Source organism: Mytilus californianus, unplaced genomic scaffold (genome assembly GCF_021869535.1).
Source record: "Mytilus californianus isolate M0D057914Y unplaced genomic scaffold, xbMytCali1.0.p SCAF_1, whole genome shotgun sequence".
In the NCBI taxonomy this organism is placed as follows: Eukaryota; Metazoa; Mollusca; class Bivalvia; order Mytilida; family Mytilidae; genus Mytilus; species Mytilus californianus.
The window spans coordinates 105664374-105684868 of NW_026262581.1; the positions used below are offsets into that span (position 1 = coordinate 105664374).

Below are 20495 nucleotides of genomic sequence, written 5' to 3' on the forward strand. Positions count from 1 at the left end.
CGGCCTCGACATGACAGCATAATTGTTAATAGTGTTCATAGAATTTTGTTAGCAAACAACAATCATATGTACCGAGAATCGTCTGTTAATTTGTTAAATATAAGAGGAGAGTCTATAGGTAAATGTAAACATTTTTTGTTGTTTGTTCCAAGTTAACATAAAAAAAAATAAATAAAGTTAAAACAAATCACGATTAAAACATGAAGAAGGAAGTAGAGAATGATCAAATACAGAAATTTAAAGATCTTACCATTTCCATGTAATATTACTAAAGTAGACATTTTAAACGATGCTTCAATATTATATCATTTTCCTGTTCTTAAACATGATGTAAACATGATAGCATTGGAAAACAGACCCTCTCTTCAGTGTTTACGTTCTTCCTTGTTTCAAATGTAGGCAAATTTTCAACTTTGTGAGACATCTGCAAAAACTGGGTAAAATGATTAAAGCTTTGTTAAGGTTTGGATCCTAAAGTGACATACTACTTGAGAAGATTTGAAGAATCATCCATTGGTAAACAGGTGTTGAAACGTAAGTTCTTTGATCATGTTTATATGATACGAATAGAAAACTTGTAACATGCAGATTTCATTCATTCCTCTCTCTCTCTCTCTCTCTCTCTCTCTCTCTCTCTCTCTCTCTCTCTCTCTCTCTCTCATATATATATATATGTATATACTTCTTATTTCTTCTGATATTTTAGAAATTAGCAATGCTAATTGTGTAAATTAGCGTTAGCAGTTTTTTTTTCACTCGGCAGGCTTTGAAGCCTTGCTTTTGTTACATCGTTGCAACACCTTCTGCAATGTGTCCAGCGCTCTACAACACTCTGTCGACCAGCATTGCTTTCGACAGTTGAGTAATGTCTTTCGTCGTCGGATTTATTTAGGGTTGTGACACAGTACATGATATATTGTGGCAGGTAGATATTTACGTTGCAGATCAGCTGTTTTGCCTGTCTTAAAGAGGGTAGGGATATGGTTCCCTTCATGATTAATGACAGTAAAATATTTGTTAAAATAACGTTAACGATAAAGGGCATTCCTACCCTACTTAATGCATGATTATTTTACTCACCATGCAGTCAAAACAATATTATGATTTTAATTGTTCCTTTCTTAAATCCTTTTTCTTTTGTACTTCGATTTAGTATAAGTAGTCTGAAAAATAAATATGTTCCTGAATAAATATGAACTAACTGTTCATATTTGTCAGGTTTATATATTTTGGTTCGCGTGACGTACCGGGGCAGAACATTTTCTACATAACAAATTGCCATTTAACATTTTATGTTTTAATTATCACAATGTAGTACACATATAAATCGAATAAATTATTCTAACTGTTTAAATTAAAAGTATTATTCTGTGTTGACATAAATTATCATTGATATGGTCATATTTACTGTTTACAAAACCTACCTTAGATGTTTTTGGCAAATCTTTAAGGAATTTTGGGTCCTCATTGCTCTTCAACTTCGTACTATATTTGACCTTTTTAACATTTTTTAGTCGAACGTCACTGATGAGTCTTTTGTAGACGAAACGCGCGTCTGGCATACAGAATTTCAATCCTGGTATCTATGAGTTTATTCAGGATAATATATAAAAGGGAAATTCGTTGTATATGATTTTGATTTAATGTTGTAATATATTTGACAGATTCTTATCGAATCAAACATTTTATGTTTTTTTTACCTATTTTTTGGCCATAAGGAAAAATTATTCTACCAGGACAATATATATTAATTGTGAAAAACATCCAAGTAACCCCACTATTTTCTACAGAGAAATCCTTGTAAAAGCTCTAAAAATTCCTTACATGTACAATACAAACTATCCTCCATCAGTTAAACTGCTAAACACAACTCTTTTTAACGCCGTTTGTCAAAAGTAGTTTTTGGCAAAAATTTAACCCCTCCCCCTATTATTTACGGAAAGACCTGAACTGGCATATTTTCACTCAGTATTTTCTGCCTAGATATGACTTCAGAGTTATAAAAAGGACATATTCACCAACTTTTCATTCCATTTTACACAATATGTAGTAAATAGATAGTACATCCCGTTCCAGTTTTTGAGGCGACGACAAACATCAATAGACCACTATCACATTTTGGATAATTGGTAGTAACGACACTTCGATGCCTCCACAATCTATGAATAAACGACCTTGGGGGAGTCCGACACGCTTGACAAAGGTTTACTTTATATTTTATTATATGTTGATAATTAGCCTAAATCAGACCGTTTGTTATCTCACCCGGAGCTTTTTACAACTTACCTTATGGTACGGGTTCTGATCACGGTTTAAGGACAAATGACGAGCTATTGTTGTTACATCTCTGACCTTCGGTCCTTTGGAATACTTGTCTCATTGTCAATAAAACCATATCTTCTTATTTTCATAACGTACCATTCCCCCATTATCTTACGGCGTCTATTTCTGGAGAAGTTTTGTATTTGTCTTTTTAGGTTTTATATCACATGCATGTATTTGTAATTGTAATCGATGTGCTAAATACAACAAGCATAAATAATAATATATAAATAGATGCTGTAAATCTATAGCGAACCGCACAAGATGTAAATATGTCTTGTTGTATCAAAGACATTTCAATAATGTTCACATAACTTATCTGTTTTTTCGTATTATATTTTGGCCTGTACATTAAATTTTAAATTAACGTCTTTGGTCGACATGATGTTCTTAAAAGGACCGTCTCTTTAAAATTTATAAAAAAAAAAATTCCTCGTGTTTATTGTAACCCCCCCCCCCCCCTTTTCCTCCAAGGTAGACTTTAGAAGAATCTTCATTCGTTGAATACGACGAATAAATGAATAAATTTCAATTACACTACTTTTATAAGAAATTCATTTTCTTTATTCTAATAATTTTATTTTAGTCTCAGAGGCATGATTTTTTCATTAGTTATTATTGGCTTTGAATTAGCTGACAGTAACCGCGAATAATCTCAGGTTTGTACTTATTGTCTTTTTTGTTGTGGGGATGTATAAATACCCTGCCGGTCTGTGAGACGTTAGATGTTTTGTCTGCTTTGCATCGATCAGATGAGTTGTCTGGAGAGTTGTCCGGAGAGTTGTCTCATTTGCAATCATACCACATCTTCTTATTTTTATATGGTCTACTTTCAACATTTAATAGATGTGTATACAGCTTTACATGGCTGTTTGATTCATGTCTTCCGGCGAAAACTCGGCGCTTTATTGACATACATAAGATATGTTTTAAGCAAAACCTCTACTATTGCATGTACCTTGAAATCTGACAAAAAAAAGTTTCAAATATCAGACGACTTTTTCGTTGTAGTTTCGAGTTAATGAAACGAATGAAGTGAAAGCGCATAGCTAATAAAAGCTTATTTCCCTGGTTTATTAATGCTAGAAATGATTTAAGGAGTGGAGACGCATATAAACATCAAGACAGTACAAACTAGATTTAAAAAAAAAAAAAAACAAAAAAAAAACAAATGTGAAGTCGTTGTTAGGTTCAATGGGATATTTTCTGAATAAAAAACACACGATCAATACATTTTGATATTAAATTCTAATAGACAGTTTCGACAATTTATGCCAGAAAAGGCTGAAAAAGTTATAATGATGAGTATCATGTTTGACCATGCACCAAGTCGCACTCACTATACAGTTATGAACCAAACAGCGATGTCATTCGTATGTAAACTTTAATTTATCGCCCTAATAACCAATAAGCACTGTTGCGCCGTTCAGAAATTATCAGTCACAATGCGTTAATCAAGCTTTAGTTTGCTTTTCAAAAACAGGTTTACTTTTACCTTACGAAGTAACCGGCCGAGCTGGATTTCACATGTTAACTAAATAATGAACAAAGCAGACGATTTGCTCAAATGAAAATGTCAAAATATCAAACTTCGCAATAGCGTAGAAAATATATTGTCCAATATCAAAACTTCCTAATCGTTCAACAAACATGTTGAAGGCCATACCGTGACCTATAGTTGCTAACCTTCTACGTCATGTGTCTATGGATGAGCGTTGTATCATTGGCAATCATACTACATCTTCTTTTTTATACATATTTCCGATAGTCTACCTAATAGAATAGAAATGGTATTACAATATATAAATACACGGAACAGTTTAGCCAGAACTTGATATTCCTACCCGTCGGACATTTATTGAAGTTCTTACCAATTACACACTGTAAATTATGTTGCATCAGTGATATCCTTGATATGTAAAGGCGATCATAACAAGCAACCCCGATTCGTTAAAAATCTTGAGTTATTTCATTGCATGTTCAATCGTTTATGTCTTCATAATATTGGCTAATACCGTTTACATTTGTACAATAGAAATGATTTGCATAATATTTAAAGTCTTGGACGTTAAAAATCAATCAATCTTTTAACAATCTAATATTTTTGAATTATTTACAGGAACAGCTAAGGATGCGCTTTAAAACTATCATTTTGGTAATTACTGTCTTGTTCAGTCGTACTTTAGCATTCCGTAAGTACTGTTTGCATACCATTTTTTTACATGCTGTGTATACTTTATAACAGTTCAGTGACATGAACACACAGAAGGTATAGTGTCCGTCTTGGATCGTGATTTTTTCGAGTGATTTGATCGTTTTTTTTTTAGTGTGACCATATTTTTCGAGTGCAAATTTCAACTTTTTTTTAGATATACAGACACTTTACAAAACATTTTGTTATTGCATTGAGAAGGACATTTTAAAAATAAATTCATTTTTATATGTACGTGTTTTTTCGAGAGCAGTCCGGGTTTTTTGAGTGCTTACAAGGTTTTGATCGAGTGATTAAACAAAATTACAATGGCTTAAAATGTTATATGTCAGTGCAATTACTATAGTACGTAACACGTACAATCGTAAAACGCATCGTATATTTGTATATATTATTGTTTGCTACATCTTATAACTTGCATGGACGCTGGCATTGGTTTATTTGGATAGAGCAAAATGTCCAAGCCCATGTAAATATGGTGGAACTTTCCAACAAGTCAACGCCCAGGTACACATGTTGTATCGATCGAAACATACGTATATCGATGTCGAATGAACGAAATATGGATCTCATACAGTAAATATTCGAGTTTTAAACAATATTAATGTGAACACAGAACTATATATAAAGAAAAGGAGATTTGGTATGAATGCCAATGAGACAACTATCCACAAGAGTTCAAATGACGAAGATAAAAGTAGATATAGGTCACCATGAACCAACGACAACCACTGAATTACAGGCTCTTGACTTGGGACAGGCATATAAAGATTGTGGCGGGGTTAAACATGTTTGTAAGCCCTAAACCCTCCCCTAACTTTGGACAGTGGTGTTACAGCACACAATAAGAACAAACTGTAAAAATCAGTTACAACTGGCTTTACTTAATAGATCAGTACGAAGCACAAACAAACCAACTAACATAAACACAATATATACAACGTATCGATATAAGAGTACTCGCATTTACTGAAAGCAAGGTCAAAGCCATTTACAACTTAAAAATAATTCCCAGACTAAAATATCAAGCAGTACAGTGTTGGACTGAAACGTACGTATATTATGTGTATAGCGGGGATGTGTATCCTTTTTAACAGAAAATACATCCCAAATGTTTTATTTACTATTTGTATTGATGATAATTTGTTTTATTTCAAATGCCTCTACTGTGATGAGGAGTATGATCAAGCGTATGTTATACTTGGTCACACAGCAATAAAACACCATGATACTTCTTTTCCATCAGTTAACAGTGCTTTAAAAAATAAAAAAATAAGGATCTCTATCTAGACATTACAATTACCAATGTATATCTACGGAACTCTGCGAAGGACATGAATTAAATACACGATGTGTACGCTATAGTATTATTTTTCTTATTATTATTTCAAAAGGATCATATTAAAGCTTATAGATTATTTATTTCATTGTATATTGCATTTTACTGAATTTATAACTTCTGTCCCTTTGGTTTCATAACCCTTTTTTTTAGACTCCAGGTTTCGTCTCTGTAATACATATAAATCATACACTATTTGTGACATTTTGTTCACTCATCGTTGTAAATATAATGGAATTTGATGCGGCTGTCATACAAGTGAGAGGTTTAGCGCTATAAATTCAGGTTCAATCCACCATTTTCTACATTTGAAAATGCCTGTTCCAAGTCAGGAATATGACAGTTGTTGTCCATTCATTTGATGTGTTTTATCATTTGATTTTTCCATTTGATTAGGGACTTTCCGTTTTGAATTTTCCTCGGAGTTCAGTATTTTTGTGATTTACTTTTTTTCTATTATTTACTGTTAAAAATATTGTAGCATGAAATGATATTGAAAAGATTATGAGTCCCCTGTTCTCGGTTCTAAAGACAGTTTTACAAAGAATCCAGTAATTTCTAATATATCTTAATACTGCAAGGTTATGGTTAAATATTTTCAGAACAGAAAATTATCATTAAATTGAAAAGGGTTGAATTTGATTGACATAGTAATATGTTTAACCCCGCCGCATTTGTGCGCCTGTCAAGAGTCTCTGGCCTTTGTTAGTCTTGTATGTTTTTTTTATTTTAGTTCATTTATATGTTTAGGAGTATAGTATGACGTCCATTTTCACTGAACTAGTACACATTCTTGTTTAGGGGCCAGCTGAAGTCCGCCTCCGGGTGCGGGATTTTCTCGCTGTGTTGAAGACCCATTGGTGGCCTTCGGCTGTGTTTTTAACTCTTTGGTCGGGTTATTGTCTTTTTGACACATTCCCCATTTCCATTCTCTATTTTATTTGTTAAAATATTGCTCTTCGGAAAAATTATAGTTACAAAATAGAAGAAGTTAGTTTTTAAGTCCAAAAATGCCTTCTTTCTTTTTCACATTTTCTTTGAAAAACCCGGACCATTTGTTTTAAAACCCAGACGTTTTAAATGTTGCTCTCGAAAAAAAACACGAACAATGTAAAACACTGAACTATTAGTGAACTACAAGGAAATTGTGCGTCGTTTGTGATCAAAACATGTTTACTTTTATAAATTTTGACTTGGATGGAGAGTTGTCTCATTGGCACTCATACCACATCTTCTTATATATATTAGTATTCAGAATAAGATGAACAGTCTTGAATAAACTGATCTACAATCGAGAAAAGTGGACCGATTCACTCGAAAAAACACGATCTTCGTCGGACACAATATCTACCATGAAATTATTATTCATGTTCTTACATTGCAAATGTTTATTAAATGTATAATTCCAAATATCTACCTTAATTTGAAATTTCCAACGAACTTTTCCTAAAGACGTAGATTATAAATTGTTAAGGAAACTAGCACTATGCTTCACATAATCAATCCGACATATAAAAAATCTGACATATAAAAAAAAACTCTTTGACTTTGTACTGCAAAACTAAAAGTAAAACACTGTAAATACTGGTTATAATTGTTATCAGGCCCCAGATTATTCAAAATTTCAAGACTGTATTAACATTAAATTTTCGAATTTGGTATTAATTGTTTTTGTAGCTAATTTGGCCGCCAATGGTTCAGCGATTCAAAGTAGTGTTTACCGGGATGCTTATAATAATAATTATGGTGCATCGAAAGTAATTGATGGAAATACAAATCAACTTTTTATTGCGGGAAGCTGTTGTCATACTGATATAGGTTTCTCATCAGCATGGTGGAGACTGGATCTTGGGTATTCAGCATACATACATAGAGTTGTTATGTATTATAGGGGAGACCGTAAGCATAATAAGTTTAGAAATTTATATTTAAAAATAACTGAATAGCTGTTTCGAATTAAAAAAAAATTTTATTCTTAAAGCCTACAAATACATTAACTAAAAGGTGTACTTAAAACATACATGGTGTCTACGTAAATACTAAAATAATACAAACCAATCTACAGTGCTCAGATAATCTTAACTTTTAGATGTACATCAGGGATGGGGTTATCGTAATCTGTAATCGTAATCGATTGTAATTGATTACATTTTTTCCAGTAATCGACAGTAATCTGTTATCAAAGACATTTTCGATTACATGTAATCGTAATTTGATCGATTACAGCAAAAATGATGTAATCATCGATTACTTTCAATTACATTTCGATTACTTTAGTAAAATAGTTTGATAAAATATAACCTATTTTAAATGAAAACATGTATGTATTCATCACTTTGAAGTACTGATATGACTTAAGAGTTTATCAACTGCCTTTATATTTCTATCTATTGTCTCAGGCTGCATTATAATCAATCAGATCCCCTACCATAATTTACTTTATATCTAGCTTTTGAAACAAATGGATTTATGTGCAACACACACTTTTTATATTAAAATAAGAAAGTTGATTTAAAATAAGAAAATAGATTTAAAATAAGAAATGTGTCTTAAGTTAAGTTCTGTACTTCCTTAAAGTAGTAAGCTTATTTGTAATAAATTTCCTAAAAGCATAATTTTCAATAAGATTTAAGCTTAGAATAGATAAACAGTTGATTTCTTATAATGTTATGATATACATGCATATAAAAAATAAGAAAGTACACAAAATCCTTTTAACAATGAACCAATGCCTATGCATTGAAATTCTTTTCAGAAAAAGATACATGTATCCCTCGTTGACACTATAAATATATACTGTTTATAATTTTATTAGAGAATAAAAAAATCTTAACAAACTTCTTGTCTTTACTAATCAGATGATCAAAGTCTTCTAATCACTTTATAAGACACATACTTTGTTTTTATTTTAATTACTGTTTGTCTAATTAAGATGGAGATTCACATTATTTTGCCCCAGGTTATAAATTGTACTCCATTGGCAGTTTTATAACCTATAATTAAGGTGGTTATTCAACAAAAGGATTAAATCATGTCTGTCATTATAGTTATAAATTTTGATCTTTATAATTAGCTGAACTAATTAATAATTCTACTTTTTTATATTTTCTTCAGAGAAAACTTCCAACATTGTAAATAACTATGCTAAAATATACCTGCTTTTAATGAATAAAAACAAAAAAGATAACTTAATTCAGTACGAAAGCAAAATTATTGAAAAAAACTTAAACATATATCTAAGTGATTGATGGAATGCGATGTCATCTCTAATTCATGTTGAAAGTCAAAATTTCAAGATTTTTTTAATAATTCTGATCCTCAGTAAGAGATTCCATCTAGATTACAACTGTCAACTTATAATTGGAAACAATGCTTTAAATGCTGTTTTTTTGGTAAAGTTCTAAATTTCCACTATACAAACGTTGATCAACATAATTGTGTTTAACTTACTTTATTTTTTTTCTAAATTTTGAAGCATGTAATTGACAGTAATCGAAAAGTAATGTAATAACTTTTGATAAAGTAATCGACAGCAATCGATTTCATACAAAATCTGAGTAATCGATTATTAATCGATTGCACAAAATACCTTCATGTAATCGATTATTTATCGATTACATTTGTCAGTAATCGTGCCCATCCCTGGTGTACATACAACCTGAAAACTTTGACAAAAATAGATAAATAAAAATTACACAAGAGAAATTAAGCAAATAGCAATAACTGTCCTTTTTTAATTTTGGATATTTCTGTTTAACACGGGAAACTCTATAGAAAATTTATGATAAAAGAGACAATTTTCGTTCCCTATAGTTAATTTTCCCTTTTAGGACTGTGAGGGCTAATTGTTTTTTTCTAACGGTGTGTATATTTAACAACTTGTTCGCTATATGCCCGTATCTGTAGTGACATTTTATTTTCAATGAACGTAATAGAGGTATAACTGGTATGTAAATAGTTAAGTCACTCATACCACAAATTAATAAAAGAAAAAATCAAAATTCTTTCGAAGGTACAAAGATTTTGGTTGGGAAGTTTAGCTGTACCTGTAGGATCATAATTTTTACGGTGATATTGTTTATAAAGACCTTAGATGAAGTTACGATTCATGTTAACCCATTGATCCTTTGTATTAACGCCATAGTGAAATCTTTAAATATTGTTTTATCCGGACTAACATTGATTTTGTATTTGAAATAAAAACGTAACTTAATATATAACGCTAAACAGTTATGAGTACTTATGATCCTGCATCATGTCAGTATTATTTACTTGTGTTTGACACTACATAAGGTTATGAGTGACAGTTTTTCAGATAGTTTATGATATCTTTACAATGAATCCATTGGATGTGTATTGACTGATACTTTAGTCTGGAAAACCATGAATTTGTTTATTTGTTTTAATTGGCTCTGAATAGCTTACAGTAACTGCGAGTTCTATTGTCTCGATGCTTTGTGTGTATTGTTTTTATATTTATTGTTTTTGTGCTTTATACTGTTCTATTGAGATGATCCATTTACAACCGATTTGTGTCTCGCTTGCGACGAAAGTCACAGAATGCAAGACATAGGGATGACTATCCGGCTGCTGCTGCGGTGGTTATGGCGTAAACTATTTGTATAGAGCATTATATTTCAGAAGTTAGAAGACCAAGATGCTTCATATCTTGTTTGCAGATGCCTTATGTTACGAAGTGTTTGTCTGTCAAATGCCAATTACTAGTATCCTCATTTATTTCCGTGGTTCAGCGACTGTTTGAAAATAAAAATATATTTTTTTGTGATGCAAAGTTATCACTTTTTATTGATCTCAGATACTGTAAGCAATTATAGGTCAACTGCATTACGGATATGGAATAATCCTTATGTGTATATATCCGACTGGTATGGCAGGTTTCATCTGACCTTGACCTAATTTTCATAGATCATTGGACAATGTTATTATTTTCTGATTTGGTCTATTTGTCAGATACTATAAGCAATATGATGATTATACTTGGTGCATTGGACAATGTTAAGTTTTCATGGTTTTGCCATTTCTAAGATATAATAAGCAATAGGTCAACTATGTTTGGTGTATGGAACGATAGTATTGTGTATATGTCTGTCTGGCAGGGTTCATCTGACATTAACCTCATTTCCATTGTTCATTAGTCAATGTTGATTGTTCATGGTTTTGTCCGTTTATCAGATACATGTATAATAAGCAACAGATCAACTATATTTGGTGTATGGAATGATTGTAAGGTGTAAATGTCTGTTTTTTCAGGGTTCATATGAATTTGACTTCATTTAGATCGATCATTGATAATATAATATTTAAATGATACTTGTAGTAAAATTTTCATATTGCACACTCTCAACATAAATTTAATCATAAAAAGTAAAGTAGGTGAGACATTTCAGCGTGTGCACTCATTTCACAGTTTGTTCTTATGCTGTATGTACACAACTGTCCCCGGTAAGAGGAGAGTTGAGCGCTCAGTAACATGTTTAATGCCACCACATTGTTTATGTAGATATAAGAAGATGTGGTATGAGTGACAATGAGACAACTCTCCATCCAAGTCACAATTTGTAAAAGTAAACCATTATAGGCCAACACGGAGCCTTGGCTCACACCGAACAGCAAGCTATAAAATGCCCAAAAAATGACTAGTGTAAAACCATTCAAACAGGAAAACCAACGATCAAATCTATATAAAAAACGAGAAAAGAGAAACACTTATGAACCACGTCAACCCCTGAACATCAGGTTCCTGACTTAGGACAGGCGCAAACAAATGCAGCGGGTTAGAACGTTTTAATAGGCGCAAACCTTCATCCTACCTAAAACAATAGTGTAACATCACAACATAGAAAGACACTATAAAATATCAATTGAAATGGCTTAACTCAATCAAAAGACATATCAACAAAAGCAAGTGAACATACACTGAACGAATAAATTTGTTCTATGACACAATGTAAATACAAAATCAATAAAACAAGGGGGTTAGATGTTTAACTTAAGAACTTTAAGAACTTTTATTAATACTCTATACAATTTACACTGTAACAAGAGGCAGACAATTGATACAAATAATATTTTACAATGGTGAACAGATAGAAAGAAAAATACATACATAAAATTGGGGATGGAAATGGGGAATATGTCAAAGAGACAACAACCCGACCAAAGAGCAGACAACAGCCGAAGGCCACCAATGGGTCTTCAACGCAGCGAAAAAATCCCGCCCCCGGAGGTGGTCCTCAGCTAGCCCCTAAATAAAATTGTGTGCTAGTTCAGTGAAAATGGACGTCACACTAAACTCAAAAACATATAAATGAACTAAGATTAAAAAACATACAAGACTAACAAAGGCCAGAGGCTCCTGACTTGGGACAGGCGCAAAAATGCGGCGGGGTTAAACATGTTTTGTGAGATCTCAACCCTCCCCCTATACCTATAGTCAATGTAGAAAAAAGAAACACATAGCACATAAAACACAGTAAAACTCAGTTTAAAAAGATCCAGTCCGATATCAGAATAGGTAACAAAAGAAACTAAGCAAAATGACAATGATACATAAATGAACAAAGGACTACTAGCAATTACTGACATGCCAGCTCTAAACCTCAATAGTTCATTATACATAATTCTCTGTACACAAATATAAACATTAATAACACGTGAAAATCATTCAGAGCTATAATAATGGGATTTAAGATCGCAAGTCGAATAAATGTAAGTGATGATAATATATTCATAATCATAATTATTTCATACGATTTTTTTGTGAAATTTTACAAGTTATTCAAGACTTTTATATTACATAAAGACATCAAACCTTTCATTTTATATTCTGAAGAGTTTACAATATAGTAATTTGGGATATATGCACGTCTGAACAATATTAGAAAGACAACCATAACCTTGGACTAAATGCCATTAAAAACAATAACGTACACAGGTAAATAAAACTGATTTTGTTGTAAGGTATACATGGAGTACGGAAATAATTTTTACGAAATAAATGATTTTGTTGTTCTTAGTACGAGAACAAAAGTGAATATGTGCCCGTTCCAAGTTAGGAGTTAATAATTCAGTGGTTGTCGTTGGTTCGTGTCTGTCATATTTGTTTTCGTAAATTATTTTGTCATAAATTAGTCCGCAAGTTATCTCTTTTGAATTGTTTTTCACTATTCATGTCGGGGTCTTTCATATATCTGACTATACGGTATGGATGCTGCTCATTATTGAAGACCGAACGGTAACCCTATAATTGCACACATCCACGTCATATGAACTCTGGTGGATAGTTATCTCATTGGCAATCACACGAAATCTTCTTATTTTTGTGAAATGAAAAGAGGTCTTTTGCAGTAGTTATATAATTAAAATGACATATTCTTTTTTAATTTATTTCATAATTTCTATAAGTGTTTACTTTATAAATAACCGGGGAAAAAATAAAGGACGACAAGGCAAGGTCTAAATCAAAGTTTTATAAAAATCTTTCTGATTTGCGATAAAATTAAAAGAGTGAAAATTAATGGTGAAAAAAAATCATACAATGAGTAAGAGAATGAAATGGGATTCAGCTTTGTTTCACTTTAAGAGGAAAAAATTCTCGAAAAACATAAGTATATTCATAAAATTATTAATAAACTGTTAGTTGGTCAGAAGAGACATTAAATCGAGTCCAATGAAGAAGTGTAATTATCAAATTTTCGTCATTCGTTATTAAGGCCCGCCTACGATAGTAAATGGGTAAATGTTTTTTGGTCTGTCCATCCTTCCCGTATTAGGTCAACATTTTTAGGTTACGGTACATTATTGTTATTTTAATTTGAAACTTTGAGCAGCACATATGTTCATTATAAAGTGAACTGTTGAATATACACTTTATTTGGCAAATACAGTGTATATTCAACAGTTCACTTTATAATGAACATAAAAATTATTTACTGCTCAAGCGCAAATTGCCAAATTATAGTTTTTACGCATGACTTCACGGTTCACTGAACATGGAAAAATGATGGAATCAAGTTTTGGTTAAAGGTAGGTTAATGTTTTGGTTTAAGGTATTTTGTGGTCACATCAACTTAAAACTTAGTACACATCTTCATTATTAAGTGAACTGTTTAATATTTAATATGAATTCCCAATTAGGGCTTTGACCCAGATTTCATGGATCCCTGAATATTATAATGTGATAGAGCAGGCAGGGTATAGTGTACTACGGACACATATTCTTGTTCTTCATGTTTTCAGACGATTGACTATTTTAGTTAATTTTATTGAGAAACGCAAACAAATTACAATACATGTAAAAACTTTTAATTTTCTAAAAAAAATTGAATGACACAAACTGAGACTACCAAATACTTTCACGCTATCACATTAAAGGCGATAAAAACACGTTAACAGTCGTCTTTAGTTTTCTATGTTGTGTTTTGTAGACAGTTGTTTGTCTTTTGGTCTTTTCCCTTTTCTCCATGGCGTTATCATTTTATTTTCGATTTATGAGTATTGAATGTCCCTTTGGTATCTTTCGCCTCTCTTTTACAAATAATTAATCGTTATAGATAAAAAGTATCACAGAATGTATGAATGTCCACAGTCATATACATAAGGCAAGTTCTTAATCTTCTGATATAAGTTTTTTATATTCTGACGCCGAACTTCTAATCTAAGTAGATTTCATCAAGCAATGTCCTATTATAATAAAGTGAAGGAAAAAGATGTAAATAAGCACTTAAGAATTATTTCCAATAAGATACAAGATGTAATGATTTCAAAACAACTGCATACATAATGTTGTTCATTCGGTAAAATATGGAAATTTCTTGTAATTCATTCCGTTAACTATTATAATAACATTAAAAACTGGTTGTGAAAAACCGTGCTTTGGTAAAATCCTGTAAGTGGAATCTTACTGCCTCGATCAATCCTTTATTTCATCATTTTTTAACTAGATTGTTTTTTAATATGTAGCAACTGCAATAGATATATTTACCACCATATTTATTGAAAGATCGTTCAATCAAATGAAGACTTTCTTTGAGATTTCTTTATTTTTTTGCTACTCTATAGCTTGAAGTACCTCTTTCAGTAAAAGCCTTCGTTATTACACGATAGAATAAATGCACTGCAGTCCGATTGAAAGTGCCGCATCGGACCCTACCCCTCCACCAACCCCCATCCCCAATATTTCCACAGTGCTTAAGTTCTTTATACCGCATCTGCTTATTTCTGTCTTATTTCGTACATACAAATAAGGAAATCTCAAATTTTACTTTTTTCAACCCAGAACAGATTTTTCAATGAAGATATCCACATTTGCATCCTTTATAAAAAGTATAAAAATCCAGTAATTATTTCTATAATGAATAATTGTGTGAATGAAACTCAATTTTTAAATTTCATCCTTTAAAAAAAGATTTTTCAAAAACTATTAGATAAATGGGTTTGACTTAAGTCGATGTTTATTCTAGTAGCTTTCAATTTTTAGTTTAAAAAAACCCGGAAGTTCACCAATAATCACACCCATACAAGAAGACGCCCAAGATTGTCATACAAACTAAAACTTATCGTTAAAATTATTGCGTAAAAAAATGTGACGGACATACTACACGGGTGTCATTCGGTATATCGAGAAAAAAAATCGGTAAAGAATAACTAACGATGGTCAAGCATTGAGATCGGATCGTTAATGCAATTAAGTGTGATTCTACTTCAAAATCTGTGAAAAATCTGCTGTATTTTTAGAAGGTGGAACAAATCAGAAAAAAAAGAAATATGTCTGTCAAAACGATTCAGCTTCCTAAATAATACTATACACTAAATTAAAGTAAAAATGCAGTACTTTTTAAGAAAACACAAAAGGCGACACACAATCCTATGAGAATAATTAAGAAAAAAAACACGTTTTGTATCTATAATGGTCACATTCCAATATATCAGGATACCTGAAATATTTAAACGTAATCTTTAATGTGTCAAATAGTCCAGTAAAATAAAAGTATTTTATTACTTTAAATTCATATCATTTTTGAAAAGTATAGTTTTGTTGATTTTTAATCAAAATTGATATTGAAAGATCAGGCAACGCATTATTTTGATCGTGAAAGACAAGGCGTGACCAAACTTAATGATCAGAAAACAATATTTCTTTACCAATTGATATAATTGTAATTAGTTGAAGGGTGTAACTACTTACTAAGAACGTAAATTAATGCTTTCATATTTTTTTTTTGTGTGATATAAATATATATATACATATAGACCAATATTTTGACCTGTTTTTATTTAAGACGCGCTGCTCCATGTAACTAGGCATCCAAGATAATAGGACCTCCAGGAGCGTAAATTGTCGAAAAGTAAATATCTTTGTATGTATAATGCTAAATGTATCCACGAATGAGTGAAGCGAGAGGGATTCAGATGGTCTTCCCCTGGAAATATCTTAATGTGTACGTTTTTGTTTTCGTAAGGGTTAGATGAAAGAAACTATATCATTTAATTTACATACAGGTGTATTGCATGATGTTTTTTTCCATAAACAATATATACAAACTTTTTTTTTGGGGGTTCCATTAATATTCCTGAACTAGAGATTGCAGACAACACATATACAGCTTCTTCAGCCTAATTTTAGACATACACCTTGAGATTGACTACAGCGGTCATCTCAATACCAGAGTCTTATGATAAACAAGATGATTTCAATTTTGAAATTATATATTTTCTCCACCTTAGCAGCACTTTACTTAATCCCTGTATGGAGTATATATTTCTCAACTCATACGATTTTCAGGAGCTTGCGGTTGCTACTCAGAATTTCTAAGACGTTATCGTTGTTTGAGCACAAAAATAATGAGCCAGGGTTTTGTGAAAGAATGTTTCGTCCTTTTCCTCAAAAGTTCATTAGAAAGTACAAATATTTAATAGAAAAATATTTAGTGTCTACTGAACAAATAATACAGGGTGGTCTTGAGTTATAGATTGTAGGTGACGACTTTGTGTAGAATTTTATCTACTCTACAGTTTTACCTTTATTTGTCTTTGGTTCGGTATATATGCATCCAGCTTTCGGGATTTTTGCTTTTTACGCTCCTTATGCGATTCGGATACATGATGTTTTATAGTGTTGTTTTTTTTATTTTGTATACCCTTGTATTTATATTTTACTTATTTTATATTCTATCGGATTATACTGACTGAATTATCAACTACAAAAACGATTTTGTTGGCGTCTTTATTTGATTTAAGTGTGTTTGAACGTTTAATCCAGTTGTGTTGTATGTCTGTGATGTATGTTTACACAGTTTTGGTTGCTATATTTATGGCTGCGAGATCCAAATTATGGCCACGTTAACCAATTATATATATATAAAAAAACAAGGGATATAGGGTATCCATCCATGACAAAAAATCAGTACATGCACAGCAAAAACATACACAAAAAGCAAAGGAACAGCGCATTTATTGCAATTCTTCATCTCAAAATCACAATGAGGCCTTCAACACGGAGCAAGAAAACCTCTCACCTCAGTGCAAATTTAAGACGGCCCCTAGCACCGATTTGAGCTGAATTCTTTGCAAAATATTCGGATAGACTTTGTAAGATGTAACACCACCAAATCGGGTCCGGTCAAAAAAGAACAAAATAGTTCCTACGCATAGGTGTAAATATAAAACTATGTAGAATATATTTCAGTAATTAAGGTATCAAATGAAAGATGAAGGACTGGGGATCCTTGTAGAACACCTATTGACTGATAATTTTAAATAATACAAAAATGTATGAATGAATTCTAAAATGTTTGTTTGGGTTGTTCACCTAATTTGGCAATATTACGAAACATTAAACAGTTTTTATACAAGTGAGCATTTTAACTAGGTAGAAAATCAGGGTTAACCCACCGTTTTCTTAGGAAAATGTCAGTGCCAAGTCAGGAATATGAAATTTGTTTTCCTGCTTTTTTTCAACAATGTTTTTTTTTCCAATTTTTACAAAAATCAAATATGATCTTAGTTTTATAGATATGACTGTGCATACAAATTAATGGAAATTAGATGAGACAATCTTAATTTTTATACGTCATAAAACTTATGAAGGACGGACAGACGGACTAATATTGTTGAATTGCAACTAGTCGGTGTTGAATTATCAAATAATTCGATCCAATGGCATTGAACCACCATAGACTTTCGTCACAAACAAAAATAAAGCGGAATAAAAAGAGAGGCGAAGGATACCAAAGAAACATTCAAACTCCTAAGTCGAAAAAAAAACGGACAACGACATGGCTAAAAAAAAACCAGACAAACAGACAAACAGACAAACAAACAACAGAACACAAAACACAACATAGAAAAACTAAAGACTGAGCAACACGAACCCCACCAAAAACTGGGGGGATCTCATGTGCCCCTAAAGGGTAAGCAGATTCTGCTCCACATGTGGCGCCGTCGTGTTGCTCATGTTAGTACAAACCCGGTTATAAGTCTAATTCGGTAGGTCACATTCTGGGAAAAGGGGATGGGATTGTAGTTGCAACAATTGGAACATATCCGTTGTCATTTGTAAAACGGATATTCCATAACGGTCAACCAACTCGTGATGGCGTCCGTAAAATTTTACGAAGGGACGAAGGAAATCATGATAGGAAATACAAGCCCTAGAATATCGTATAAACTGGGAGATATATACTCTGTATGCAGGCGCTGCTGGAATGTTACTACATAGAAATGGAAAGTTCACAATTGTAAAGCTGGAATCATCTCTTTTGTCGTAATGTTTTGTTTTTAACCGACCATCATTGTTAAGATGTAAGTCAAGAAATAAGGCAGACTTAACTGTATCTGTTGTATCCTTTATCTCAAGTTCGATGGGATGAATGCGTTCAAGAGAGTCACCAAATTTTGAATTATCTGGTGTTAGAACATTATCTTTATAGCGTAAAGTAAAGTCTTTTCTTTCTTCCCAAGAAGTTCCTATATGAAGTCAGCTTCATAAGAATAAAGGAACAAGTCGGAAAGAAGAGCAGCACCATTTTTTTCCATGGGAATGCCGATTGTTTGTTGAAAAACACACATTCGGAACGTAACAAATATGTTGTCAATCAAGAAATCAAGTATCTTCATAATGTCAGTTTCAAAGAAGTTTTTGTTTGAATCAGAGTGAATTTTCATAGAATACGTTATGTAATTGTTATAAAGATTTCGTATTAGTTTAAATACATCCGTCCATCATTCCAACCTTCTATCTACAAATGAACCTAACTTTATATCAGTTATCTGGATACTTTTCTTGAAGATATTGAGCTGATCCTTATATATAGTTGTATATTCAGTGACAAGTCTGGTGATAAAAAAAACAAATGTGAAGCAGGTTCTCCGCAAGGAAACTATTGCTTAAAAAATATAAAAATAAGACTTCAGGTATTATATACTTTTATCAATTTCCTGTAAATATAACAAACAAATTGGACAGCAGATTAAGGGGGCTTTAACATAATTGTCTTACAGATATAAACCAATTATTTTGTGTATAATTGTGAAATATGTCCTTCGATGAAAAAATCGACAAAAACGTGTAAAATTAAAATTTTAGATGACAGTCATCTGCAACATTGTAGTGCTGAATAACATCTTGACTTGATAGTTATTTGCCATTTTTTACAGGTTTTAAGCACATTATATATATTATTGTTTCAAATCAGCACACATGGTTAAGCTCAGTCACTTGTTCAAAATAGCAACATGTCCAATAATTGTATTTGAATATCTCAATTTGAGGAGCATTTGGGATGTTGAGCAATCGATTAAGTTTGGAGGCATGCTATGCACAAACAATCGGCATTCCTATGGGAATAAACTGTACTTTTTTTTTGCCGGCTTGTTCCTTAATTCATATGAGGCAGAATTCATACAGGACCATCGAAGGAAGAATGAAGAGAAGTTGGTCTTATCCTTTATCTCTACCTTCCACTATAAAATGATTTGGGTTCACTAAATAATTAAAAGTTGGGGGACTATGTTGTGTGCATCTATCCCCTCGCACTTGAAATACAGAATACCACATATACACTATAGGCTGCCTCATATTTTGCTTCAAATCTAGCAATTGACAATGAGGGTCGGTTCAGTACAAAAATTTACGACAAAAGGAAGTTTTTCAGAGTTTCTGTTAAGAAGTTGCAATGTCTATGTAGCAACATTCCAGCAGCGCCTGTATATGGAGTATATATATATATATTCCAGTTGATATAATACAACAGATCTTGCGTTTCCTATCATGATATTTTTGATAGTGTTTGCTGCTTACAAGGTTGAACCAAGGGTTCCAAGTGATAAAGTTAAAGTCATCCCTTCAAAAATTTTACAGACTATATCAAGAGTAGGTTGACCGTTATGGAATATCTGTGTCACAGATGACTGTCGAAACAATCTTGACCTCTTTTTTACGACTGAGACATATAACCGAATTTGCAATTATCATGACCGAAGCCACTAGTGGAGATGGATCTGCTTATCATTTCAGAGAACGTGATCACCCTCAGTTTTTTTGTGGGGCTTGGGTTTCTCAGTCTTTAATTTTCTATGTAGTGTTTTTGACACTTGTCCGTC

General features: G+C 32.1%; 1 protein-coding gene across 1 annotated transcript in view; it reads left to right on the plus strand.

The window, feature by feature from the left end:
- The first annotated feature begins 365 nt into the window (after positions 1–365).
- The window catches only part of LOC127728962 (multiple epidermal growth factor-like domains protein 11), a 41219-nt gene continuing 21089 nt past the window's right edge, over positions 366–20495 (plus strand). The window contains exons 1-3 of the mRNA XM_052236545.1: positions 366–534; positions 4442–4514; positions 7551–7772. Coding sequence (XP_052092505.1) covers positions 4454–4514; positions 7551–7772 — 283 coding nt within the window. The 5' untranslated portion in view covers positions 366–534; positions 4442–4453. The remainder of the gene's footprint in view (positions 535–4441; positions 4515–7550; positions 7773–20495) is intronic.